The following is a 27,318-nucleotide window of genomic DNA, read 5'->3' as shown; positions in this document are numbered from 1 at the left end:
CATGCTTATTCCGTTACAGCTTCCAGAAATAAGCTTCCGTTTTTTGCCTAGAGAGAAAAACTGCCAATTTCTTCAATTTGCTGTAACACCTTCATTTTTGAAGCTAGAACAAAACCCCTTTAGGAATATTCACACATTTAACATAGAACTTAATGCCCTCAGTTGTTTGTTTCCAGCCCTTTTAGAAACTATGCTGTAACTCAAAGCTCATTTTTCCTAAATGGCCATTATAGTTAACCATGGTTTTAAAAAATTGCTCGTTTTACGAGCTTTCCGAAAATATACAGGGTGATTCCTATAGTACCTGCCACCGTTTGGGAGCGTATAGGGGGTGCCTAGGGGAGTATTTTGATATAGGACACTTGGGGTCGGAAATCTAAAATAAGGGCGCCAGAACCAAATTTAACTTCTGGAATTTCACGCCTGTATGTAGGCAACCCAACCGACCGACGTTTCGCGCGGAGCGATGCAGAGCGAGTTAGCGCGAGGAAGCGACATGGAGGGAAGGAGGGAAAACGACAGTCAAAAGCAATAACGTTTACAAGTGTTCAACGTGGCCACCGTTGTTCTCAATGCACTTCCTACATCTAGCCAACTATTATTATACTATTGCCATAGTGTTTATTCACTTGATACGCGTCGTTGCAGACGGGATTTCGTGGGTTTAAACAAAATTCTGATCAAGTGTCAGCCACACATCGCCGCCTGAGATCGCTCCGTGTGCACCGCCGGCCGGTTGGGTTGCCCTACCTACAGGCGCGAAATTCCAGAAGGTAAATTTGGCTCTGGCACCCTTATTTTTGATTTCCGACCCCAAGTGTCCTATATCAAAATACTCCCCTACGCACCACCTACACGCTCCCAAACGGTGGCAGGTACTATAGGAATCACCCTGTATACTTATGTCGCATACTTATTTTCAATAATACGCTCTCTTCGATGAGTGTTGTTAATAAATAAAAGAAAATGAATTTCGCCGTAAGCGTATTTTTCAGGATTTGATCAGTACTTCCCGAAAGCTATTTATGTGTAGAGGGTGGTTCAAATCCGTGGCTCGACTTTGGTATTTCCGCAACGTTGAGGCTTGAAAAGATATTCTGGAAGCCCGAGATGGAAAGGTGTAGAATTGCAAGATCCCCAAGAAAACCAATGGTGAAAATATAACATAAAATATCAAATATATCGTCTATTATCACTGTTTTCAACTAGGCAGTAAATATTGAACAAAAATGATTCAGTTTATTCGTTCTGTCTGCAGAATTAAGCGCGTAGAAACTCGGTATTTTGAAATCTTGAAATCCGGTATTGCCGTGCTTTACCTGCCAGAAACCCTTGATCAAGTTTCTGAAATGGACGAAGAGATTGATAATTATTTCTGCCAATTTAGTACGTCGGGTACATGGCTAGAATGGGGAAAATACTGCACTTTTTGATTGAAATATACCCCGTTCTGTCGTAATAGTTAATACCAAAAGACAACTTTTGAGATAGGGAGCCACTCGAAAATCCGTGCAGAAAACCAAAATGGTGGCCGTCAAAATGGCGCCATTAGCCGCAATATATTTTTTTGTATCTCTGCTCCTAATAGTCCGATTTTAATTTTTTTTTTTATTGAAAGCTCTTGTGACGAGGAAACTTTTTTGCTATATAATATTTATCTCTAAAACTTAAAGATTTAGCACAATTTGAATCACAAGTAAGCTCTTAATTCCCGGTCTTTTCGACCAAAAAGGCCATCGTTTAGAAATTCAATAGATTCAACCCCAAAACTCCTTGTATCTACCCTTCAAGTTCGGAAAATTTCAATCCGCCATGTTTTTTTTAAAAAAATGCGCAATATTTGTTTCATCAGACACGAGATCAAGCATTATGAAAATTGAAAGGAAAAGCCTCGTCAATTTTTTTCTCTGAAAAACAGAAAATACACTCTGCTTTTAAAGTAGGTAATTAAAGAAACACTCAGTATATCAACGTTAACTCTTACTCTCGCTCTTACTTATCCTATTTTATTTAACTAGTTGGTTTAAGCTTATTTATCAGATCATGGGTTTTTTCGAGGGTTTTTTCGAGGGTTTTCTTTAAGAATATTAAGGGAATATTATGACTTCCAAGTTTTAGATACCTATTCATATAAATTGAATCATTTTTATTATACAGGGAATCCACCTTCTGTAAGCGGACGATAGAGCCTCAATGGTTGAGATTAATGGTAACGGTTTGTTGGTACGAGAAGCCTGAGGGGAAGCCTAAAACGTATTTTTAGGTATATAGGGTGATCTCGAGGGCAGCCTTAACAAAAGAATTCTTTTTGTAGGTCTTATCGGTTTTTTTTCGTAATGCTAACCGCGAGGCTAACTGTTTTCCGGATAAGCTTTTTATAGAGGGTGAAAATTTTATCTTCAAAACATTTTTTAAAGAAGCTTTTTATGACATCCGTAATTATAAAAAGTTTGCTACCAATCCACGTACATTCAATTTGGGGTCAGTAGCATACTTCTGCACGGTCAAAGGAGCATACTGTTTTTAAATAGCAACCACTATTTTCTTGAGGTAGTGAATTATTTGTCGATACAAATTGATACAATAAAACTCGTTTTTCAAATAATTGAATTTTAATATTTCTTTAGCTAATCGACTTCGAATCGTATAGACCGATTCATCATCAGACCTTAAGAGTCAGAAAATTGTGCTGAATAATACAAACCCTTACATATTAACATTTGACGTGGACAAGTTACACATAAAAATCGGGTTAAGCTTAGGTACTTGTGATTCAAATTCGCAAAGAAAACACTTTTTTAAAATTGTGCTAAATTCTTAAGTTCTAGAGATAAATGTTACATAGCAAAAAAGTTTCCTCGTCACAAGAGCTTTCAACAAAAACAAAGAAAATTAAAATCGGACTGTTAGGAGCAGATATACAAAAAAATATATTGCGGCTAATGACGCCATTTTGACGGCCACCATTTTGGTTTCCTGCACGGATTTTCGAGTGGCTCCCTATCTCAAAAGTTGCCTTTTGGTATTAATTATTACCACAGAAAGTGGCATATTCCAATCAAAAAGTGCAGTTTTTTTTGGCGTACCCAACGTACTAATTATTACAAACTAGGAATTAATATTTTAATATTTTGGGGTAAGCTTCTTCGGCAGAAACTTAGAAAGCTTTCCAAATGCCGCTAAAGAAATTTCTTCTGATATTCAAACTACTAAATACTGTTATAATTTTATCTTTGTTCAAGCACAATCACGATATCATGGGAACGTTGCTCTTGCAATAGGTACTAATTATAATAGTTATAGTTGATGACATGGTCTAATGTTAAACGTGATTGTACCATGTACTTGTTTAAAATACATGAATATTTAATGATCATTTTTCTTGCAGGGCATCAGAAGTGATGGCGAAATACAACTACAGATTAGGTGAGTGAGAAATACCTAGGCGCCGAAGTTGTAAAGTAAATAGGAAGTGTGTCACTTTTTTCTGCGCATCCGCTAAATGTGTGCGAAACGCTTAAAAAACAAACACTATTGTTTCTTGTGCAATATGACTAATAATCTTTCTAATAGCGTCCGGTAATTAACATTGAACGTTTGCTTTTCGGCTCCCAAATTTATCATCTACAATTACCAATTTCACGATGAATACTTTGATGCTACAGTAAATTTGCTTTACATTACATAACAAAAAAATAAATAATGACCTGCAATTATTAACTTAAAGCTTTCTCTTAATACTCTAACACCAGTTTCCTCTGTTTTAGGATTAGCTGTCATATTCCTCGTTGCGTTTTCGATGAAAAAAGACGTGAGTAGTTGCAAAAGATTCATGGCTTCCATTACGTCACATTTTACAGGGTGTCAAAGGGTTAAAAACCGGCGATACGACATTGCTCCACAAAACGGACTACAGAGAAAGACGCGATGCTGGTGATTATCAAAGTAGATCTTTCACTTGATTTGTTAGTGTGTAATTTGACCTTTTCCAGTGGATGGTATACCGAGTGTTGATTTTCCCACATACTCCCATATACCTAAAACGAAATTTAGTTGTCGTGGCTTGGACGCTGGATATTATGCGGACCTTGAAACTGATTGCCAGGTGAGTGAAGTTTAATAATTATTAGATGACCTATTTTGCCTATTCTGGTGTTACTGAAAAATCGTTTTTAGGTATTTCACATTTGCGATGAAGGAAGAAAACTGTCGTTTTTATGTCCAAATGGTACAGTATTTCAACAAGGAGAATTGATATGTGACTGGTGGTATAAAGTGAACTGCACGTCAGCTCCATCATTGTATGAAGAAAGCGCGGAAATTTTACATAGGGAAACTGTTAAAAGGAAATCTAACAGGCGAAATAATGGTGGCACAAAACAGGCGGTATTTTCTAGTAGAGAGGAATATGATAGCAGTGGAGAAAATCCCAAAAATTCATTATCAATTACCACAGAGTCACTTCCTCGGAAACACACCTCAAGAGCTGATAGAAAGTTTGACGCAATTAGGTATGACATATCTCGAAACTCCATAGAACCCTTCAGCTATCGGAACGACCCCACAACCGAAAAGTATTCGCCGAAACCTACGCTTAGTCATCAAGTCCAAGACGTAGATAATACACATTCGCTTAAGGAATTGGGGATTGTCATTGGCCCCAACAATGATCTACCTTTGAAAAGTACTGGACCCGAATTCGAGGGTAAACTGCGAGTGAGCTCGTATGGGGAAGCGCTTACTCCTCCTCACTCGGCCGAGGCACAGGAGGTTCAAGAGACAGCTTCGTTCGTCACGAATTCACGTAATCGGTTACCTACCAGTGGGAAAATATACGCGAATCACCGCGAGTCTTATTCGGATGTCAAACCCCGCCCCTACTATCAGAAACCATTTAGTAAACTTCCGGATAAACCGTTTTATGGATCTTCCATTAGTGCGCACGTGCTTTCAACGGTGCCAGTTTCATCCAATTTGGGCAAATTTCATTCGCCCACCACCGAAACTAATCGTTTTAATGTAGAGGGACGATTTAGTTACAGTTTTAAAGCGGATTTGCCTCTACGAAATAAAGTTGAAGTGACTTCAACGACAACCCTTTCGCCAACAAAATATCAGTTCACCAATATCCCCCAACCTAATACCCTATCACTTCAGGTCAGTGAAGATACTGAGAACAAAATCAAAGACAGTCAAAAAATGAACCTCACACCTACGCCAGAAGAAAAAGTGGCCTTGAATGTAACTGAAGTACCCCAAATCCTGAGCACATCAACAGAATCCGCCAACGAAATAACCACACAATCGAAGGTTGACCCTGGTGGTTTCGCAATTTTTCAACCAATGCCATTTTCGGTCAATCCAGTGTCGGGGCAATCCACGAGTTTTCGCCCTATCCAAGCAACACCGAAAAATCCTTTCATTATTGAAGTTGCACCAGACGTAATTCAACCAACTCAACCCACGCCTTTCGCAACCTCCCCCAACTTTAGCCAGGTTGAGGAAAATATCAACAACATGATTGGATCCTTAATGAATATGCTGCATCACAACAACAAGAAACGCGTGGAAGAATCCGCAACATCACGCCCAGGTTTAGCGATTCCGCCATCTTCCGGCCCGCAAACGTTACACACTCTCGCGATATACTTCGCAAATGCTTTAGATAACCTAACCTCTAACACCACCGAACCAGCCAGTACCACACCAACAACGCCAACGGAAGACATTCTTAAGGATCTTTTGACGCAGATGACACGTAATAATTATGACAATCTCTTTGGAAGGAACATGATGGAGACAACAACAACTTCAGTAGATAACAATGAGAACAAAGACGAACTAAACCTGATCGATAACGTTCCAAACGTGCGCGTCTTGGCCCGTGTCTTTACGGAAGCGCTATCTGCGTACTTGGAAGATCCCGAAACGTTCAAGAAGGTGCTTTTAGAAGTAAGACCAACGGAACCACCCCCGTCCCACAACGAGGCTACGGAAAGTGATGATGACGAAGTTCTGAATTACTCTGATTCCGATTTGAAACCCGACCACCCTTACCTTCATACAACCGAAAATCCCGCAAGCGCCACTTGGGGTTACATACTTGCACTTAACACAACCGAAGATCCTCCTCGAAATTCCATAACCGAAAGTGAGAACCTTCACAGCGCCGACTCCCAGTCGTTCATCTCCCAACTGAATAAGATATCGGAAGAATCAAAGGGCAGCCAGGAACCCAACGCGCTTGGTATCCCACTACCGACCAATCACTGGACGTCATCGAAGGACGTTGAAAAACTTTGGCAGAAAACGTTGTCGATTAATCCGGCCGATCTCAATCACAATCTCGATTCGGCAAGCGTCGAAGGTGACGACGCCAGTATCGGTTCCGAGGAAATATCGGACGAATCAAACGGATCGCGGATAAATTACGATTTGCGATCGCTTCCAAAACTGCAGCTCAATTCGACGCAAGTCCATGGCATCCTTATCGATTTTATGCACGCGAATCATTCGCAAGGCTCTGAAAGGCTCCAAAGGATCCTGAACAAGCTGAATATAAGCCAGAACGAATTTCTGGAGAAAATGCACGAGGTTGAGGGCAACCCGTTTACTCGTCGGTTAATTTTACTGTTAATTAATGAATGTAATTCGTCCATCGAGGGTGTTGAGGGGCGCGGGTTGTCCGCTGAAGAGGTGGATACTGAACCGTCGGATGCCGACGCCGTTGCTGTTTCGACCGAGACCAATATTGTTAAGAGGGTGACGCAAAGTCCTCGAAATGAAGAGGAGGAGGATACGCGAGCATTACAGTTACTAAATTCCCTTTATGTGATAGCCTCAAAATTTGGTAAATAATAATCGATGTGCTCATATCTTTTCAAGCTGTGTGATTGTATAAGAAAAACAAAACGGAAATGTTTCTATTATTTATTCAATCAGTGTATATAATTGTGTCTGCTTTCATATTTTGTACATAATATATAAGGTCCCAGTACTTTAGGTATTTATAGGGCGAGTTCGGATGCATATCCCTTCTAAATGTAACTGTAAATCTTACTTAGAACGGAATATGCGTCTGCACTCGATCAAGGAGAACACTATGTGTATATAATCACATTATTTTTGTTAAAGTATTTTTAATTAAAGTTGTAATTATTAAAAAGGAATTTTATTGAAGCATGATAGGAGTCAGACAGGATATTGTAAATAGGTTGGATGGTAGTCTACTAGTCCAGTAGGAAGGTCCAAATCCAACCTTTTGAGAGGCCATAAGTCGTATTTCAAAATTTAGGGGATGTATCTAGTGCTCGTATACCTATAACCATTGAATAACGAAATAAGAAAAAAAGTGACACGGCGGTTGTACTCGTCCCGTCACCCGTAGCATACGATGGTATCGAGATTTAGATAGAGTAATGCGTATTTTGGTATCGAGATTCTCAGGGCAAATTGCACCGTCAAAATTAAGTATCGCATAACTTAAATACCATAGCGACGATTATCTTAATAATCGTATAATAATTTTGTATAATAATTTTGATTTACGATTACTGTTTTAAAGCTGTAGAATTTAATAATATTAATGTTGCTTAGGTTAATATAGCTTTTTTTTAAAGGGCTCCTAAAAAAATCAATGGTGAGGAGCGAGTCCGCTAGCGACTACTGTAGGGAGAAAAAATTATTGATTCAATTGTTAGACGTCATATGAAGAAGGGGTTAGTCTGAGAAGTTTCTGAAGGCATTCGGTCTTAGACTACAAAAAGAGAACCATATTTTGTTACCTCAAACAATTTTGGGGCTCCTAAAAAAACAATGGTGAGGAGCGAGTCCGCAAGCGACTACTGTAGGGAGAAAAAATTATTGATTCAATTGTTAGACGTCATATGAAGAAGGGGTTAGTCTGAGAAGTTTCTGAAGGCATTCGGTCTTAGACTACAAAAAGAGAACCATATTTTGTTACCACAAACAATTTTGGGGCTCCTAAAAAAATCAATGGTGAGGAGCGAGTCCACAAGCGACTACTGTAGGGAGAAAAAATTATTGATTCAATTGTTAGACGTCATATGAAGAAGGGGTTAGTCTGAGAAGTTTCTGAAGGCATTCGGTCTTAGACTACAAAAAGAGAACCATATTTTGTTACCACAAACAATTTTGGGGCTCCTAAAAAAATCAATGGTGAGGAGCGAGTCCACAAGCGACTACTGTAGAGAGAAAAAATTATTGATTCAATTGTTAGACGTCATATGAAGAAGGGGTTAGTCTGAGAAGTTTCTGAAGGCATTCGGTCTTAAGACTACAAAAAGAGAACCATATTTTGTTACCACAAACAATTTTGGGGCTCCTAAAAAAATCAATGGTGAGGAGCGAGCCCGCAAGCGACTACTGTAGGGAGAAAAAATTATTGATTCAATTGTTAGACGTCATATGAAGAAGGGGTTAGTCTAAGAAGTTTCTGAAGGCATTCGGTCTTAGACTACAAAAAGAGAACCATATTTTGTTACCACAAACAATTTTGGGGTTCCTAAAAAATCAATGGTGAGGAGCGAGTCCGCAAGCGACTACTGTAGGGAGAAAAAATTATTGATTCAATTGTTAGACGTCATATGAAGAAGGGGTTAGTCTGAGAAGTTTCTGAAGGCATTCGGTCTTAGACTACAAAAAGAGAACCATATTTTGTTACCACAAACAATTTTGGGGCTCCTAAAAAAATCAATGGTGAGGAGCGAGTCCACAAGCGACTACTGTAGAGAGAAAAAATTATTGATTCAATTGTTAGACGTCATATGAAGAAGGGGTTAGTCTGAGAAGTTTCTGAAGGCATTCGGTCTTAAGACTACAAAAAGAGAACCATATTTTGTTACCACAAACAATTTCGGGGCTCCTAAAAAAATCAATGGTGAGGAGCGAGTCCGCAAGCGACTACTGTAGGGAGAAAAATTATTGATTCAATTGTTAGACGTCATATGAAGAAGGGGTTAATCTGAGAAGTTTCTGAAGGCATTCGGTCTTAGACTACAAAAAGAGAACCATATTTTGTTACCACAAACAATTTTGGGGCTCCTAAAAAAATCAATGGTGAGGAGCGAGTCCGCAAGCTACTACTGTAGGGAGAAAAAATTATTGATTCTATTGTTAGACGTCATATGAAGAAGGGGTTAGTCTGAGAAGTTTGTGAAGGCATTCGGTTTTAGACTACAAAAAGAGAGCCATATTTTGTTACCACAAACAATTTCGGGGCTCCTAAAAGAATCAAAGGTGAGGAGCGAGTCCACAAGCGACAACTGTAGGGAGAAAAATAATTGATTCAATTGTTAGACGTCATATGAAGAAGGGGTTAGTCTGAGAAGTTTCTGAAGGCATTCGGTCTTAGACTACAAAAAGAGAACCATATTTTGTTACCACAAACAATTTTGGGGCTCCTAAAAAAATCAATGGTGAGGAGCGAGTCCGCAAGCTACTACTGTAGGGAGAAAAAATTATTGATTCTATTGTTAGACGTCATATGAAGAAGGGGTTAGTCTGAGAAGTTTGTGAAGGCATTCGGTTTTACACTACAAAAAGAGAGTCATATTTTGTTACCACAAACAATTTCGGGGCTCCTAAAAGAATCAAAGGTGAGGAGCGAGTCCGCAAGCGACAACTGTAGGGAGAAAAATAATTGATTCAATTGTTAGACGTCAAATGAAGAAGGGGTTAATCTGTTCGGTCTAGAAGGCAAAAAGGAGACATATTTTGAACCATATTTTGTTACCACAAACAATTTTGATTTACACAAACAATTTTGGGGCTCCTAAAAAAATCAAGTCCGGTGTAGGGGAGATTCGACGTCATATGAAGAAGGGGTTAGTCTGAGAAGTTTGTGAAGGCATTCGGTTTTAGACTACAAAAAGAGAGCCATATTTTGTTACCACAAACAATTTCGGGGCTCCTAAAAGAATCAAAGGTGAGGAGCGAGTCCACAAGCGACAACTGTAGGGAGAAAAATAATTGATTCAATTGTTAGACGTCATATGAAGAAGGGGTTAGTCTGAGAAGTTTCTGAAGGCATTCGGTCTTAGACTACAAAAAGAGAACCATATTTTGTTACCACAAACAATTTTGGGGCTCCTAAAAAAATCAATGGTGAGGAGCGAGTCTGCAAGCGACTACTGTAGGGAGAAAAAATTATTGATTCAATTGTTAGACGTCATATGAAGAAGGGGTTAGTCTGAGAAGTTTCTGAAGGCATTCGGTCTTAGACTACAAAAAGAGAACCATATTTTGTTACCACAAACAATTTTGGGGCTCCTAAAAAAATCAATGGTGAGGAGCGAGTCCGCAAGCTACTACTGTAGGGAGAAAAAATTATTGATTCTATTGTTAGACGTCATATGAAGAAGGGGTTAGTCTGAGAAGTTTGTGAAGGCATTCGGTTTTAGACTACAAAAAGAGAGCCATATTTTGTTACCACAAACAATTTCGGGGCTCCTAAAAGAATCAAAGGTGAGGAGCGAGTCCACAAGCGACAACTGTAGGGAGAAAAATAATTGATTCAATTGTTAGACGTCATATGAAGAAGGGGTTAGTCTGAGAAGTTTCTGAAGGCATTCGGTCTTAGACTACAAAAAGAGAACCATATTTTGTTACCACAAACAATTTTGGGGCTCCTAAAAAAATCTGAAGGCATTCGGTCTTAGACTACAAAAAGAGAACCATATTTTGTTACCACAAACAATTTTGGGGCTCCTAAAAAAATCAATGGTGAGGAGCGAGTCCGCAAGCGACTACTGTAGGGAGAAAAAATTATTGATTCAATTGTTAGACGTCATATGAAGAAGGGGTTAGTCTGAGAAGTTTCTGAAGGCATTCGGTCTTAGACTACAAAAAGAGAACCATATTTTGTTACCACAAACAATTTTGGGGCTCCTAAAAAAATCAATGGTGAGGAGCGAGTCCGCAAGCGACTACTGTAGGGAGAAAAAATTATTGATTCAATTGTTAGACGTCATATGAAGAAGGGGTTAGTCTGAGAAGTTTCTGAAGGCATTCGGTCTTAGACTACAAAAAGAGAACCATATTTTGTTACCACAAACAATTTTGGGGCTCCTAAAAAAATCAATGGTGAGGAGCGAGTCCGCAAGCTACTACTGTAGGGAGAAAAAATTATTGATTCTATTGTTAGACGTCATATGAAGAAGGGGTTAGTCTGAGAAGTTTGTGAAGGCATTCGGTTTTAGACTACAAAAAGAGACCATATTTTGTTACCACAAACAATTTCGGGGCTCCTAAAAGAATCAAAGGTGAGGAGCGAGTCCGCAAGCGACAACTGTAGGGAGAAAAATAATTGATTCAATTGTTAGACGTCATATGAAGAAGGGGTTAGTCTGAGAAGTTTCTGAAGGCATTCGGTCTTAGACTACAAAAAGAGAACCATATTTTGTTACCACAAACAATTTTGGGGCTCCTAAAAAAATCAATGGTGAGGAGCGAGTCCACAAGCGACTACTGCAGGGAGAAAAAATTATTGATTCAATTGTTAGACGTCATATGAAGAAGGGGTTAGTCTGAGAAGTTTGTGAAGGCATTCGGTCTTAGACTACAAAAAGAGAACCATATTTTGTTCCCACAAACAATTTTGGGGCTCCTAAAAAAATCAATGGTGAGGAGCGAGCCCGCAAGCGACTACTGTAGGGAGAAAAAATTATTGATTCAATTGTTAGACGTCATACGAAGAAGGGGTTAGTCTGAGAAGTTTCTGAAGGCATTCGGTCTTAGACTACAAAAAGAGAACCATATTTTGTTACCACAAACAATTTTCTTTAGAGTTTATAAGAGCGAAGGTTTCGGGCATTGATTAAAAATCTTAGAATTAAATACGGATGGAAAACAATTGGAAGTAAAGGGTCAAGGTCTTGACAACAATTTAAATTTTAAACGCCATTTGTATTACATGTTATATACATATTTTTAGACAAGGCGTAGGTGCAATTTATTTTTTAATGTATTTGTTTGGAGAATTGTTCATTTTCACTTAGAGTCAAACCTTCCCAAAATCTTCTTGGACTTAGTTCCGATATTTCTGACATGCTGATATTGTCCACGTCCTTAATAAGCAGATATTTAGGGCTACTCGGGGTTAGTGGTTCCCATTCCACTCTCCGAGATCGCGGTTTGCTAAAAATCAATTTGATTGTGATCGATTGGACTCAAACTCAGCTGTGGGCTCACCCGTTCATGGCAAATGAGGACAGAAGATCAAGTAACACTTCTTTCATTTGAACGTCAGATTTGGAAAGGAACAAGTCTTCAGGTAAGATTGATATATTAAGATGGATGTCGTGTATGAGTAAGCCTTCGTCACCATGGCCAACACCTATAAAGGCATAAATCAGTTAAGCTAATATGATTTGATTTACCTTCAACGTCGTCGATGCCTACGTTCTTCATGAAGGTAAGAGATGGTTTGTATCCGTATATGGCGGCGTACACGGATGAATTTGTGACTGCTGCCTGAATGTGAACCGCAGTTTCAAAGCCCACGTTAAAATATCTATCACCAAAGATCTGGAAGCAGTGTAACTTCATACTGAAGTAGTAATTTAATGTACCTACCTTAATAAGTGAACTGATGTTAATTTGTGAAAATTGTTCATTTTCAAAGTAAAACGACTGTATCTGTTGAGCAACCTTGTCTTTCTGGTCGTCAGCACATGCATACTTATAATCAAATAAATATTCCGCAAATGCCTTCCAATATTTCAGAACTTTATCTACAAATTGGTGTAGCACTAAAAATGAACACCTTTACCACTTATTACTTTAAATTAATGCCCTACTCAGCGCTATTACATTTCCTTCGTCTGTTACAATCCAAGTCAGCCACGGAACGTCGTTCACATCGCCGTCTCTCAATTGAAAGTAGGGGTGTTTGGTTAGGAAGGCAGACTCCGATTCTACCTCAACAACTGGCGCAAACGGCGCAAGAGGTAGCTCCCCAAGATGATAAAAACTGTACGTTTGATTAACAAGATCATCTGCGGGTATACTTTTCAGACATTTAACCAGACTTCGTGTATCCGATTCTTCGCAATTTAAAGACGCCGCAAGAGTTCTTGCTTTCTGTAATGCACCCTCTTGAATCGCCCACGGCATCAGGGCATTCCCACTTTGAGATATTCCCCTATGAAACAATCCTGAAATGCTGCCGTTCTCAAAAAGTTCACAAATTTTGCGCAAAAGACAACCTTTAGATTGCGGAGAGAAATAATGGAAATGAACCGAAGCCCCACCGGCCGATGCTCCCATGAGAGTAACAGATTTGGAATTACCACCAAATTGCTTTATGTGTGCTTGAACCCATTTAAGAGAATGTTGCTGATCCTTCAGTCCATTATTTCCAGGTAAAACGTTATCCTCAGTGCTTAAAAACCCTGAAGTCAATCATAATCCGGTCTAGATTTTAGATAAGTGACTTTACCTAGAATACCAAGGCGGTAGTTCATATTCACATAGATAATGTCACGATCCATTAAAAGGCGTGGTCCTGCAAAAGCTCTACTAGCTCCCATCATAAATGCACCACCATGAATATTAACTATTACATCATAATTGTCATCGGTAGAAATTTGCATTTTAGGCACGTAGACATTTAGGTATAAGCAATCTTCGGTGCTTTTACCTAAGCTAAAAGTTGAAGGATATTGCTTTTGCTACCTTTTGGCATTAATGTACCCAAGAAATGGATGGTCGACTTGCTTGCAGACGTACTGTTTATTTGCGTTTAACACGCCATTCCAAGGTGGTACATTTTGTGGTGGCTGTCTCACAAAGATATAACGATAGCGTAACTATTTCACACGTACCAAATACCTACCTCAAAACGTAGATCTCCAATTGGAGGTTTTGCGTAGGGAATACCCTCAAAGGCTGAAAATGTACGGCCTTCAAACGATGTTGTATAGAACCCCCTAATCTGCCCTAATGAGGTATTAACAAGTGGTCCATTTTCAGCCACAGAACCTTGCAAAGGTTATACATAGGAAAAATACAATTTGAAGGTAGGTACTCACCCTTTATGCACAAAATCGTCAAGAATAGACATAACATGTTTAAGAAAAGCGAATGTCTTATTTTGGAAGCGTTTTTGATAACTGAATAGAATTTATCAGCTGACTCAATGTCACGCTTCTAGACAGATAATTCTGTATCTTTCATGGTTAAAGTTAAATGGAACGTTTCCTTTCGTCTTCGCCCGTTTATATATTTATAGATAATGGTCTTGACCAACAATTACGTAGCAGGTACTGATAATTTTGTGGTTATGGTTAAATATAACCTTTCTCTATTGGATTCGTCTGTTTAGTTGTTTGTGTTTATATTTATGTATCAACTGATAATCCCACGCACTTAAAAAGGAATGGTGACCCAAAACTACGCCACACTAGGAGATTAGGTTATCAAGTGGCTTAAGATGAGTTGAAATTTTTCCACTATCCTACCACTAAATCACAAATTGCATCTCACCTTCCCATGCACCACCCTCAAATCTTGCTGGAGGTCACATCAAGTGCGCACATCTATACAAGACATATGTAAATCAAGGCATTTTGGTTTGCGAAATAACAATCCCTAAAAATTCCTCTTTTAGCTTTCACTTATTTCCACTGTCTACTACTCTGACCAGTTGCCTTTTTTTGAACCACGTTCTCTTATAATTTCTCTGTTAGGTACCTTCGGTCATCTTTTTTAATACTATGGTTCATTCTTCTTAGATTTTTTTAGAACAGTTTGAAATTATGGATTCTACAGGCCACATTCTATAAGAAAATTTTTTTTCCGGGTCGATCTTAGACAATTTTTTTTTCGGGGCTCAAAAAAAGGCAGTGTACAGAATTCTCATTAGTAAACCTAAACAGTTTTTTTACGGTATCTCTTGATAGAGATTGTAAAACTTTTTTGATTGTTTTCTAGCGGATTATTTCAAAAGTAATTTCTAGGCATAAAAGTGTTTGTAACAGTCAAAGTGATTATATGGAAACTTAAGAGTCTTCTTTACTTAAGCGCAACTTTTTTACATTATAGTGTATAAATGATTATAGTTGCGAGAGACAAGATAATATTTTTGCTTTGTCAACTCCTGTTTTGGTCCTTAGTTAGTTACCGCCGATACTGTGCAGTGGCGCCACTGGCTACACTCATATTGCTGATTTACCGCCCGCCATGATACAGACTTTATTTACAAACAATATGATTTCATTTTTTGGGGTAATGTTTAGAAGTAACTTATCTAGAAAATTGTGGGTTTACTTTTTCGATAAATCGTCTTGATCCAGAGTAAAAAAATAAAACAGATTAGCGCAATAATCGGTGCAAAACATCTAATTTTTTAAAAAATCGGTATTCAGTTGCTATAAACTTTTTTAAAGAAATAGTCCGAACATTATGTAGATAAAGGTGTAAATTTATAAAATAGTCCTTAAAAAAATGATTTTATTATACCTGAATCACAATCTCCGTTTTAAACACTCAAATGCGTGCGAAAAAAGGCCTTTAAAACACACGTGCTTTAAAGTTGCTAAGTAACGATACTTCAAGTATGACTTTTGCTGTCATCTGGATGAAATAAAAAATCCTCTTAGGTCGCTTTCTGTAAATGCAGAACATTTCTTTGGCTTTTGTACCTATCCTTTGGTTGAAGCTTTCACAAACGCGCGTAATTTAGGGTATGCTTCCAAATCTGTTCCACTTTTTAATCGCAGCATTGCTTTAAAGTTTTGAATGAATGCACCAAAATATAGAAGATTTAAATACCTTTGACATTTCCTTCATATATGCCATCAGCATTATTAGATAAGCAAGCAATATAATGCGCTGTGTTTCAAAACGTTTGCGTACTGGCATTGTAAATAATACACAATGCATCACATAAAATGTTTTGTGCTAAAAAATAAATGCACAATGCACTAAAATAATTGCAGAACGCCATTAATTTTATGCGCGATGCATTTTATTAATTGCAGCTTGCACCATAATTTTTGCATAATGCATCCAAATAAATGCGTTTATAATAAAATCTAGTATGTAGCTTATGTAAAACAGCACACGCGCGCGCATGTAAGGTACATGACAGTTTATGAATTATTTGTGAAATTGTGAAAATGCCACGAAGATATGTTTGTTTTACTGAAGAAAAACTTGATGTTGCTAGAAAACTTTATGCTAGTGGCAGAAGTGCAAAAGATATTATGGAAGCCACTGGTGAAAGTCTTCGTTCAGCGCAGAAATTCATTTCCCACACTAGGTCCGAATTTGTTGATGGACCTCTGCGAAATTTTGAACTAAACAAGAAAGGAAGAAAACCAAACAACAATGGAGAGTTATGGGACGCTATAGAGAATATACTGGTGCAAGAATGTACATTGACCATTCAGCAGATTATAGAAAGACTTCCAGGACATTTGAAATGCAATCGCAATAAAGTTGCAAAAGTGCTAAAACAGCATTCATACAAGAAAAAAAGAGCAAAGAAAATTCCACATGAACGAAATTCGCGGGCGAATATTCAAGCTAGAAAAATGTATGCCACCGCAATGGCAGCCGTGAATGATGATAACATGATTTTTATTGATGAATCAGGATTTAACCTACATTTAGGGCCTTTATATGGGTATACTCCCCCAGGAATCACGCCGTCAGTAGAAGTTCCTGGAAATAGAGGTACCAACATCTCACTTTTACTTGCAATTGGTGCAAGTAAAATTGTTGGATTTTTTACAAGAGTTGGAGCTATTAACTCTAACGATTACAAAACTTTTCTTGAAACTGTTGTTTTGCCTCAAATAGAAGACGATATTATAATTATGGACAATGCCCGCATCCATCATGCCAATGATGTCTCTAACTTCTTTAGGGAAAATAATGTTAGGCACAGATATTTACCTCCTTACTCCCCTCAACTTAACCCGATAGAAGAAGTTTTTTCAATGATAAAGTCATCTTCGACCAAAGCCACGTACAGGCGATAATGTGCTAGAAGCACTTGAAACTATCTTGGAATCGCTTCAAGAACAGGATTTTCTGAGGTTCTACCATCATATGCGAGAATATTTAAATAAAGCATATAACGAAATCAGATTTGACTAACAAATTTTTATATTGTAGTTTTGAAACATTTATGATTTCTATTCCACATAAATATAATGTAGGTTTACATAAACGTTTCCTTTGTACCAACGTAATTTACATATTACATTTCATAATTAAACTAGGTACCTTTCTGTTTTTTTTTTAAGTTTATAAGACATACAATCTTTTCTCCTTATGTGTGTAATACGCTAATATAGGTACTACATAAATAAAAACTATGTCTAATGCAATTTATTGAAAGCATAGTGCAAAAATACATGTGCCAAATGCAATTAATAAAATGCATCGCGCATAAAATTAATGGCGTTCTGCAATTATTTTGGTGCATTGTGCATTTATTTTTTAGCACAACACATTTTATGTGATGCATTGTGTATTATTTACAATGCCAGTACGCAAACGTTTTGAAGCACAGCGCATTATATTGCTTGCTTATCTGTAATATATCTTCTTCGAATTGTATAGAACACGAAACATACACCTCTTATATATGACAGATTTATTTTCTTTCTTATTTAACATGAAAAACTATAGTAACACACACACAACCCACTACTAATTTCCATTAATATACAACAATTATGGATGCATTTAAGACTGTATTCGTAAGTAACTTCCTATTCATCCATGGAAACAACTTTTCATATTCTTTATAATAGGCTTTACTGGAGTTGGATTTTACACCTACCAACGTTTGTTTAGATTTTACAACAATCGATTTAATGGACGGTGTATTATCTTTTTCAACGGAAATCGTTTAATTCACAAAGACGATGATTTTTATAAGCAAACGTCAAGTGACATTTCCATGGCAATCGTGAAATTACGAACACCCAGCCCACTTAATTAGACATGTATTCGAGTATAACGTCAATATGACTTCATTGTATTTCCTATTTTTAAATTATACTGCAGGTATAATAAAAAATACTATAAGATACACGTGTATAATTGGTCTTTAAAGCACTTGCAACGTTAAAGGCACTCCGCTTTGCGTCGTGCCCTTAAACTCGTTGCGCGTGCTTTAAAGACTTGATTATACACTTGTATCTTAATATACTATTTTCTGAAAAACAACTATAGTTTTTATGGCGGGCGCTCTTATGGAAATTTACATTGGGTGCAGTGGGTACAGAAGACTCTTAAACTGGAACGGAAAATAATGACTAGTGGTAAAAAATAATATCTAGAAAACGCAAAAAAATTACTATCAAAAAAATTAAGTATTATTGACCTTAGTATTACTCAAAACTACTTTTAGCTCAATTGCTTGAGCTTATCTTTTACGAAAACAAACACTCATCGTAGCTTACGTAATTAATGATTTATTAACATGGCTGGTTGTGAGTATAATCTTATAATGCTATACTTTGGAATTATTCTACTGTATGGTGGTGTCTTCGGTAAGTGAACTTTTTTACTTTTCGTTAGCATTGAGCATTTATGACTACAGCATCGCACTCTAAAAATGTTCCAATGGTTTCCACTTCATTGGGTCCTATTAGTGGATACTACAAGTACTCATTTGAAAACCGTGTATTCTCGGCGTTTGAAGATATTCCCTATGCAGTACCACCAGTTGGAGATCTACGGTTTGAGGTAGGTAGAGCGTAGATTTCCTCTAATAAGTTGCATTCCGGAAGTTAGCCTCCGCGTCCATGTCCTGCTTGGACGGGGGCCTTAAACGCCAGCCATTTGTATACGTGTGAGCAAGTGAGAAGTGAGTTTATGCCACTCAGCGGCATTAAAGGTATACTGCCCTTACCTTAATTCCTATTGCTACACACGCGATGTTTAGTTCAAGAAGATTGCCTCTACCTGAACGTATACGTTCCTAAACGACAACCGCCAGTCAACGATAATTATGACGTAATAGTCAATATCCATGGTGGCGCATTTATGATGGGGGACAGTGCATTGGCCGGCCCCGGTTACATAATGGATCGCGACGTAGTATACGTTAACCTGAATTATCGCCTGGGAGCATTAGGTACCTAAGGGTAACGAAATTCACTAAATAGTCCGCTCGTAGGTTTTCTTAGCACAGAAGATGCAATAGTACCCGGAAACAATGGGCTTAAAGATCAACAACTGGCTCTAAAGTGGGTGCAAGCGCACGGATGACGTGGACTGCGGAAGACGAAGGGCTACTGGCCACGCTGTGTAAGGACTGCGTATGTATCATCACTACTATATTAAAATTATTATAGATTTGGAAAAGATTTTGGACGAAACTGATAGGAACTGGGAGGAATGGTCGGAATATCTGCTCGATTACTACAACGTGGTTAATGAGAATGAGAAGAGATCAATTGCCCAAAAGATTAAATCGTTTTACTTTCATAGTGACAAGATTTCCAAGGGTAACATCAAATCTGTTATTAAGGTAGCTAACCTTAAGTAAAAATCCCCTTTGACTTCATTTGGAATTTAGCTGTTTGGAGATAGGTACTTTAATGTAGCCTTCGAGACAGCTGTTGAAATGCAAGCGAAAGTCGCTCAATCACCCGTGTATGCAGCGGTGTATGCTTTTAACCAAAGCACTGGTTTTGCCAAGTTGCTTGGTTCACATCTTCAAGGTGTATTTCAATTTGCGTGAGTTCTATAATATGTACTGTTGCCGTAGGCGTAGCACATGGAGACGAAACCCTTCTTATACACGACTATATTGGATTTGGACCGCAAATTCATGGAAGGAAGCTTTCCACTTCGGAAAACTTTATCAAGAATTTACTACTTGATTCTATTCACTCATTTGCAAGAAGCGGGTAGAGTGGTGTTGATTTTTACTCAATATACCGGATGAACTTTCAGAAAACCGTCTGTGAGTGGCTGGCATTCGTTGGAATCCAGTGACGACCAATAGCGAGTACTTATTCATTCGCGATGTGGATGATGTCAAAATGGTACAAAATGAGAAACTATCTCCGAGGGACTTTTGGAAGAGTTTAAAATTTGTAGAAAACGATCGAGTTACTCAACTACACGATGAGCTATAACTGCATTTGATTGTTTACAACAACAATTTTGGTTACTGAACTGTTTATATTCAAATATAAGTAATAAGCTTATTATAACAGTAAATAAGGTTTATAATGATTCTACTAAAATTAACTATAACGGCATCGCATTCAGATTTTCCAAAAATAGAAATGACCTTTTTCTTTCACTTTGGTACACAAGGCGTCCGGCAAAAACACAAATACACGTCATGTCACGGTTGCCACAATGTTTAGCAAACAAAGAAAATCGGGTTCTTACTTTAACAGTGGTAGTGAACCTTTATTGATTGACTATACAGGGTGTTACATGTAAGTGTGTAAAGAAATGGAGGGAATTCCACGAATGAGTTGAGGAACAAAATTGTCGGACAGTTTTTTACAATCATGTTTCAAACAAAAGTTATAGTCATTCGAAGAGTGGTCCTTTCCTATTCCTTTGACCCCCAAGGCAAGTATTTAACACAAGAATCTTTAGATGTTGCCTTTTGGAATGATTCTGTTCATATATTGCGCACATATTAAAATTTAATGAATATTTCTAGGTCCCCCGATTAAACCTGCCTTTGATGTTTATCTCTGGGGAGGGATTAAGGATATAGTCTTTGAAAAAAGGCCAACTTCCCGCGAGGATATGATTGCAAGAATTAGGAATGCCATCTTGAACACATCCCAAGAGCTGAAATTGAGACTGATGTTCTTTCAACTAATCAGCGTCTTCAGATGTGCATCCTAAATAACGGAGGCCATTTTCAACACCTGGGTCGCCATTAAATGACTTTCTTTTTCCGTTCATGGGCTTTATTAAAAAAACGGTTCTTCTTAGAGGCACAGACCATACCATAAAAAGAATTCAGTAAACTAACTATAATATACTCTCGATTATACCTGTAATATTAAAGTGACTAAATAAGTTCAGGATGCGTTTAGTTCCCTTGGAGCAACATGAATGTTCTGATGATATATATTTTTTAATGATTTATATTTTTTAGACTCAAAATTACCTTTTTAACATCTTATTCATTTTGTAGCTAAATTTTTAGTAGTTTTAGAAATTTACCGCGCGATACTTGACCTTCAAAGATCCATTAATCTCATTTTCCTAATATTTGAGGTTAGGAAAGCGATTTTGAAACACGGTTTTCACTGGCCTCTTTGGATGTTATTTGGCTACTTTTTCATAAAGAAAAAGTAATATCATTTCATTCGATTTTTTTTATTTTTTTAAGGATTTTGGGTCATAGTGTCAAAACTAGCCCTCTGGCGGAGAAGCATTCAATTAAATTAACTATATTTTGGTTGTTCTTTTCAACGATACCAAATTTGTTAAAATCGGTCAAACCGTTAATAAGTTAAAGCAGGTTATTGCAAAAACAATTGAACGCCTCATACCATCTTTGTTTTTGAAATAACTGAGTTTTTTAAGAAAAGTATACATAAACTGGTTCTCTTTCAAAATGTGAAAAAAATTTTAGTTAATTATGCGAAATTTAAAGAAAATACAATTTTAAAATTTAAGATGGCAGTTACGCTGTCTGGAGGTCATTTTTAGAACTTGAAAATATTTTTCAGCGATTCTTCATGACCGATTTACCCAGAAATTTTTTACCCCTAAGTCATACGACGAACGGTTCCCGAAATATGGCCGAGGAACAGTCTTATTGGGTGACCCGGTACGTCATAATAATTATAGTTATCAGTTATCGCAAATAAATTCTTTTTTTTATTTTTGCCTGCTATTCCATTGCACTATTAATTAATTTGTTAAATATAGTTATGAGTGGGTAATGTGGACGAGCAGAATCAGGTGTATCTTCGTCTGTATCCGAAGATCGCCCAATTTAATTGCCCTCTATTTATTATACTGTAATTGTGTTAATTTTTTTTGTTTTGGTTAACGGGTTGACTAAATAAAACCATTATTTTTATTAGTATTATTAACATTCTACGTGTAAATGAGGTCATATGAATAATTTATAAAAATAAAAGGTAAACTAATATGTTCATAATTTCGTGCATATGGTATAGGTATAATTTTACTGAGTACCTTTGGACGTAAATTACAGTCAAAGGATATACCTAATTAGTACAAATGGAACGCATTTACTAAGAAAGTTTTAATGTATTTTATAGATCCATTGTAGTCAGTCACGGGTTAGTTTTTGAGGTGTTGGTGATGTTAACGCGAATGCTCAAATTATTTTAAAATGTTAACGCAATGCTTCGTTGTTCTGTTATGCATCATAGTAAGATCAGTGAACGGCTTTGGAAATCAAAAACTACACTCGCATCAGCCGGTATCTGACTGTGTAGTCGAAGTGATAAACAAGGTTTTCCCAAAAAATATTTCATTCGCGTATATTTTTAATGATTATCCAGAATATTTTCCATTCAATCTAAATAATCCCTACGTCATCGTAAATTCCTCCCAGTCGATCCACGGTTACTACGCCAAATACGAAAATGACTACATCATCGAGGCAAATAGCGTTGATAGTTTGAGTAAGACACTTTTAAATTTGCTTAGGGGTCCCATTTGGGTTCGTGGCAAATTCACTCGCGGGCGTTTTCTGGTCATAACTGCAGAGAAAGATTTGGCTGCACTCTTTACATTGCTATGGCGTTATTTGTTAGTAAACGTGGTTGTGGTTCAATACGAAAATGAGATCGATGCCAAAAATATAACGATATTTACAGCTAATCGCTTTGACGACCAAAATAATTGCGGTCAGATGCCAAATGTGGTTCACTCCCAACAATGCGATTCACATCTGTCGGTCACATTTGACAAATACATTCGAAACTATGGAGGATGTCCAATCATTGCCAGTTTATATACAGATCTAGAACCTTTCACTTTATGGGGTAAAACAGTATCCTTCATTTTAGATCAAATAGAAGAGACCTTAAATGCAAAGGTAATAAATATCAATATGAATTTGACAACATTTATCAATGCATATTATTCACAAAAGACCATCGTAATACATGTTTATGTAAAAGGGGCACTTGAAATATCTGACGACAGCGATGGATTTTTTATGGAGAATTACGTGTGGATGGGATATAAACCGTTACCCAGATCACCATATATTACGTACCTTGTGCCATTTAATGGAATTCTATGGTTAGTTACAATTTTGGTGCTTGTTGTAGTAATATTGCTTTGGCGGTTTATTCTCTTCGTGGCTAAGTTTTCAACCAGTAGTTTGGGCATTTTTTCTGACGCAATATCGTTGCATATGGGAGTGTCCATATCTAGAATACCGTCAAGCATGAGTTTGACAATTTTGATTGCTTTTTATCTGGTGTATATAATCCACATCCAAACAGCCTATACCTCAAATTTAATAAATATCATCGTGTTGCCTCGATACGAAGACTCCCTATCGAGTATTTACGATTTGGAGAACACTAACATACCAATCTACACACAGAAATCTGTGTACGACGAGTATATTGGCGTCAATGAACAGTTTAAGCACATGAAAGACAAATTCATTGTGGTGCCTGATGTAGGTTTCAGTCGCTATATCACATCCTTGAACGACACAAAGCACTTTATGGTAGCAAGAAGGTCACAATGGCATTTGCCAAGGGACCAACCGACAATTATAGAACAACATCTCACAGGGAAAGCACCAAATTTTTTTATGGATAAATCGCCGGGACTCCATCACAGTATGTGTTTTATAATGAGAAAAGGTAGTTACTTTCTTCCTAGTTTGAACAAAGTGATATCTTTTTTACACGAAGGTGGCATAGCCAGTAAACTTGATAAAAGCACTGATTACAGTCATTTGAATGGTGAAATGGATTACCATTTGCAGCCCCAATTTTTTCAAAACCCAGATGAGCCATATGTTTTAAGGGTAGGAGATAAAGAACACGATTTTTATACTGGATTGACACTTGTTCAACTCAGTGGGGCCTTTACTTTTCTAATTATAGGACTTACAATAGCTGTAATAGTTTTTATAATTGAACTCCTTACTTACCATTTAACATAATTCTTTTGTTTATTTTTTTGATTTGTTGGTAAGTAGTTGCGTATTAGGTGTGCTTGTTTGCAATCAAAATTTAATGCTAATTGGTTCGATTCGTAGAATCTATGTTTGCTAATATACGGGGGGGGGGGGGGACAGAAACGGTAACCTAATGGTTTATCTGACAGACAATTTTTGAATGTGTTGTACAAATGGTGTATTTTGTAGCTAAATTTAAAATAATTAGCGCACTCACAATTGGTCTGATTTTAAAACTAAATTTTGTCTCGTGCCTTACGGGTATAAAATCAAAAAATTATTGTCAATCATTTTAAGAAGGTACTAAAAGAAGATGTGAATATTAGTACTTATAATTCTTTTCAAAATATAAGAGCATCTACTCGGCCTGTGTTATGTATTAATTATTAATATTGCATTATTCGGCGAGTGGTAAAGATGTTAGACGTGCTGGAAACATTTTCTAAATAATTATAGAAGTGGATCCATTACGTTATTATTATAGATTACAGATATGCCTTGTATTATGAGCTGTATCAATGAATAGTAAGAAAGTAGCTGAAATCTGTCTCTTATTTTTAAGGAAAAACACAATAGTAGTAGCGGCCTAGTGGGCACTAAGTACTTACTTCAATAACATTCCTTTGTATTTCTGTATTCCATTACTGCATAATGGCAAATGTTATTTATAAGTTACTCGTATCTCCTGCAATACTTCACAGAAGTTAGGAAAAATGTTATTGATAATCTATTTCTTATTTATCTATCTATTTAATGTAATGCATCTTCTAATTTTTGTAAACAATTGTTTGACCTTGGTAAGGGGAGCTTATTTCCGCGTTTTCTTAATCTCCCTTATCTCGGAAAATTAGAAATAACCTTTATATTCACATTATGGGGTTTAATGCTCAAAGCTCGTATTGTGCAACATACAATTGTTATGTTTGTGTTAAGTGTACTTTACGTGTTACTGTGTTTATTGCAACAGTTACAATTTGATCAATATTCTGTAATCGCTCAAATAACACTAATGATACTTCTTTAGCATGTAGATATGCAGATATTTTTCGGTAAATTTGCCATATCTTAGAACATCTAAGGTAATAATTAGTTTGTTAGTTTGATCTCTTGCGATCCTTGCAACAGTTTGATGTATTTTAGTGTCTAATAAATTAATTAAATGTTCTGTTTTTGTTTTGTATTTGATTCGGTCAACATAATTTAAAGAGAACTACAGCTAGAGACCGAAAGAAGGTTCCTCAAAAATCACTAGATTAAACGAGGTCCGTGAAGTTGGAGTATCGACATCGACATATTCAATTTTAGGACTTACTACAATTTTGTGCTAATTTTGTGCCATATACCCCAAATCGACTATACTCGATGTTGTTAAATTTGAAATTTTAATATACCTAAATTTTGTGCTATTTTTTGCCGTATAGTAGAAATTTTGTGCTCAGATGGTTTGTTAGTTACTTACCAAATTTTTAGGATGGGACTCCAACTTCACGACTATACTCGATGTTGTTAAATTAAAAGCTTTATTATTTCTAAATTTTTTGCTCATTTTGTGCTATTTTTTTACCGTTTAGTAGAAATTATGTGCGCGTATGGTTTTTGAAATGTTTAAATTTTTAGTAGGTATAATACTCCTACTTGGTACTTGATATCGTAAAATTGCTAAGTATCTCGCTAAGTATATTTGGAAATATACTAGAAATGTTGTGCTCGATGCTTCTTAATTGAGATACATACATAAGTAATCGAATCATTTATGTCTATTTAGTATTTAAGCTTATCATATACTAGAGTTGGAATGGAATGTTAAGCATTGATACGATTTTAATAAGTAACACAGGACTTTTATGTACGAGGAGGCAATTATGAAAGATTGTTAAATTTAGCTAATGAAACGATTAAACTTTTGAAGCATTCAAAACGGCAATTTCAGTTTTTAAATTTTTTAATTTTGTAAAACGGGAATACTTGATAACGTTAAATTCAAAATTATTTTGTATCTGCATTTTGTGCTTTTTTTGCCATATAGCAGGAATGTTGTCATCGTATGATTTTATCACATTTTTATGATGGGACTATACTCAATACTGAACATGATTGGACAAGATACTGTAAAGGAATGAAGGTGCTCTAAGTGGTGCAAATTTTTAAATCGTATGTTTTATATTATATACTTAAATATATTAAGATAGGCATTATAAAATGAGAGGTACATTATGTTTTAACTAAAATATAAATGAATCGATGCTTTATAGAAAATAATAAGAAATAAACAAACTGTCATTTATTTAATACACAACGAATTTAAACTTACAATGAATAAATTAGTAAAAATGTGTTAACAGATGCATTAGTAGAAATACGCTTGACCTTATTTGGTACATTTTAATAAGTAACAAGTCCTCGTATACTTCCCATAACCCATCTGATCTCCTACAAATGGCAACAAAATGCCCGATTGCTCCAGGGAGTGCTGGTAACTTGTATTCTACGAGTGCTTATAAACGGACATAATAAAAAGCAAATCTTATCTGATACTTACATTTTAAGATTTCAGCATTACTTTCATTATAGAAAATTTTATTATATTCTAGTTTTTCTTGCACTCATGCCCAAAGGTTAAAATATTTCAACATCATGCCAAAAGGTGAACAAATTTCAACACGTTTTAAATCTATGCTACTCTTAATTATTATAAGTACTTATAACGGTGTCCACATTTCGGATGAATATAACAAATATTCTATTCAATAATGTAAACATAATGTACTAATACTTCACTAATACACAATATAAAGTAAGTATTTGAATTTTTGACTTTAATATTTTGTTACATGAAATAGTTTGAGTGCCATACAAAACTTTCAACATTTCAAAAACCATACGAGCACATAATTTCTACTAAACGGCAAAAAATAGCACAAAATGAGCACAAAATTTAGAAATAATAAAGCTTTTAAATGAACACTATAACGAGCACTTTGGCGCCGGCTAATTCTCAGTGGACAGGGGGGGGGGGGGGGTTATAACACTTAACAAAAGATCTACAATGGTTACAATATGGGCGCCACGCCGTTTGGGAGTGAAACGATGGAGCATCAACGGCGAATCTCCGAGGTGACCAATAAATATACAATTAGCCAGAAGACACTTCAGTAGGTAAGTACACA

General features: G+C 36.6%; 4 protein-coding genes across 10 annotated transcripts in view; 3 read left to right on the top strand and 1 right to left on the bottom strand.

Moving 5' to 3' along the window:
- Positions 1 to 7,114, top strand: part of LOC116167064 — a 46,375-nt gene extending 39,261 nt beyond the window's left edge. Inside the window, exons 2-6 of one of the 3 annotated variants that reach the window (XM_031482299.1) lie at positions 3,389 to 3,426; positions 3,768 to 3,811; positions 3,861 to 3,933; positions 3,993 to 4,105; positions 4,177 to 7,114. In XM_031482299.1, the coding sequence (XP_031338159.1) occupies positions 3,389 to 3,426; positions 3,768 to 3,811; positions 3,861 to 3,933; positions 3,993 to 4,105; positions 4,177 to 6,858 (2,950 nt within the window). In that variant the 3' untranslated portion in view covers positions 6,859 to 7,114. Of the gene's footprint in view, positions 1 to 3,388; positions 3,427 to 3,767; positions 3,812 to 3,860; positions 3,946 to 3,992; positions 4,106 to 4,176 lie in introns of all 3 variants that reach the window. The other 2 variants (XM_031482298.1, XM_031482301.1) reach the window with 2 other exon arrangements.
- A 4,790-nt stretch (positions 7,115 to 11,904) lies between these two features.
- On the bottom strand, positions 11,905 to 14,479 carry LOC116167300 (venom carboxylesterase-6-like). The gene is made up of 10 exons (XM_031482633.1): positions 14,052 to 14,479; positions 13,856 to 14,001; positions 13,714 to 13,799; positions 13,460 to 13,665; positions 13,227 to 13,412; positions 12,819 to 13,175; positions 12,595 to 12,770; positions 12,399 to 12,546; positions 12,211 to 12,355; positions 11,905 to 12,156 (listed from the first exon to the last, which is right to left on the bottom strand). The coding sequence occupies exons 1-10, from the start codon at positions 14,086 to 14,088 to the stop codon at positions 11,979 to 11,981; spliced, it is 1,665 nt and encodes a 554-aa protein (XP_031338493.1). The 5' UTR covers positions 14,089 to 14,479; the 3' UTR covers positions 11,905 to 11,978.
- A 1,660-nt stretch (positions 14,480 to 16,139) lies between these two features.
- LOC116166371 lies at positions 16,140 to 17,006 on the top strand. The gene has a single exon (XM_031481326.1). It carries the CDS (start codon positions 16,140 to 16,142, stop codon positions 17,004 to 17,006), a length of 867 nt encoding a protein of 288 aa, XP_031337186.1.
- A 1,419-nt stretch (positions 17,007 to 18,425) lies between these two features.
- On the top strand, positions 18,426 to 21,040 carry LOC116166945 (esterase SG1-like). Of its 5 annotated transcripts, XM_031482166.1 has the most exons (9): positions 18,428 to 18,530; positions 18,581 to 18,726; positions 18,775 to 18,877; positions 18,926 to 19,117; positions 19,160 to 19,290; positions 19,338 to 19,513; positions 19,562 to 19,706; positions 19,754 to 19,895; positions 19,942 to 21,040. In XM_031482166.1, the coding sequence occupies exons 5-9, from the start codon at positions 19,248 to 19,250 to the stop codon at positions 19,991 to 19,993; spliced, it is 558 nt and encodes a 185-aa protein (XP_031338026.1). In that variant the 5' UTR covers positions 18,428 to 18,530; positions 18,581 to 18,726; positions 18,775 to 18,877; positions 18,926 to 19,117; positions 19,160 to 19,247; the 3' UTR covers positions 19,994 to 21,040. The 5 variants fall into 5 exon arrangements, with proteins under 5 accessions (XP_031338023.1, XP_031338024.1, XP_031338027.1 ...); XM_031482163.1 differs by having other exon boundaries at positions 18,426 to 18,530; positions 19,754 to 21,040; XM_031482164.1 differs by having other exon boundaries at positions 18,427 to 18,530; positions 18,926 to 19,290.
- The last annotated feature ends 6,278 nt before the right edge of the window (positions 21,041 to 27,318 follow it).

The sequence above is a fragment of the Photinus pyralis genome, unplaced genomic scaffold, assembly GCF_008802855.1.
Source record: "Photinus pyralis isolate 1611_PpyrPB1 unplaced genomic scaffold, Ppyr1.3 Ppyr1.4_LG3b, whole genome shotgun sequence".
In the NCBI taxonomy this organism is placed as follows: Eukaryota; Metazoa; Arthropoda; class Insecta; order Coleoptera; family Lampyridae; genus Photinus; species Photinus pyralis.
The sequence above is the reverse complement of the archived record's forward strand: the minus strand, read 5'-3'. Positions and strand labels throughout refer to the sequence as shown.

Bases quoted from the DNA above. Each gene is read 5' to 3' on its own strand.
- LOC116167300 (XM_031482633.1), bottom strand. From the start codon at position 14,088: ATGTTATGTCTATTCTTGACGATTTTGTGCATAAAGG. The intron at 13,666-13,713 runs GTACATTAATGC...TTCAACTTTTAG, and splicing joins GTCGACCATCCATTTCTTGG to CTTAGGTAAAAGCACCGAAG. The intron at 13,176-13,226 runs GTTGTCTTTTGC...GCAGCATTTCAG, and splicing joins TTTCTCTCCGCAATCTAAAG to GATTGTTTCATAGGGGAATA.
- LOC116166371 (XM_031481326.1), top strand. From the start codon at position 16,140: ATGCCACGAAGATATGTTTGTTTTACTGAAGAAAAACTTGATGTTGCT.
- LOC116166945 (XM_031482163.1), top strand. From the start codon at position 18,461: ATGGCTGGTTGTGAGTATAATCTTATAATGCTATACTTTGGAATTATT. The intron at 18,727-18,774 runs GTAGGTAGAGCG...TCCGGAAGTTAG, and splicing joins TTGGAGATCTACGGTTTGAG to CCTCCGCGTCCATGTCCTGC. The intron at 19,118-19,159 runs GTACCTAAGGGT...GTCCGCTCGTAG, and splicing joins TTATCGCCTGGGAGCATTAG to GTTTTCTTAGCACAGAAGAT.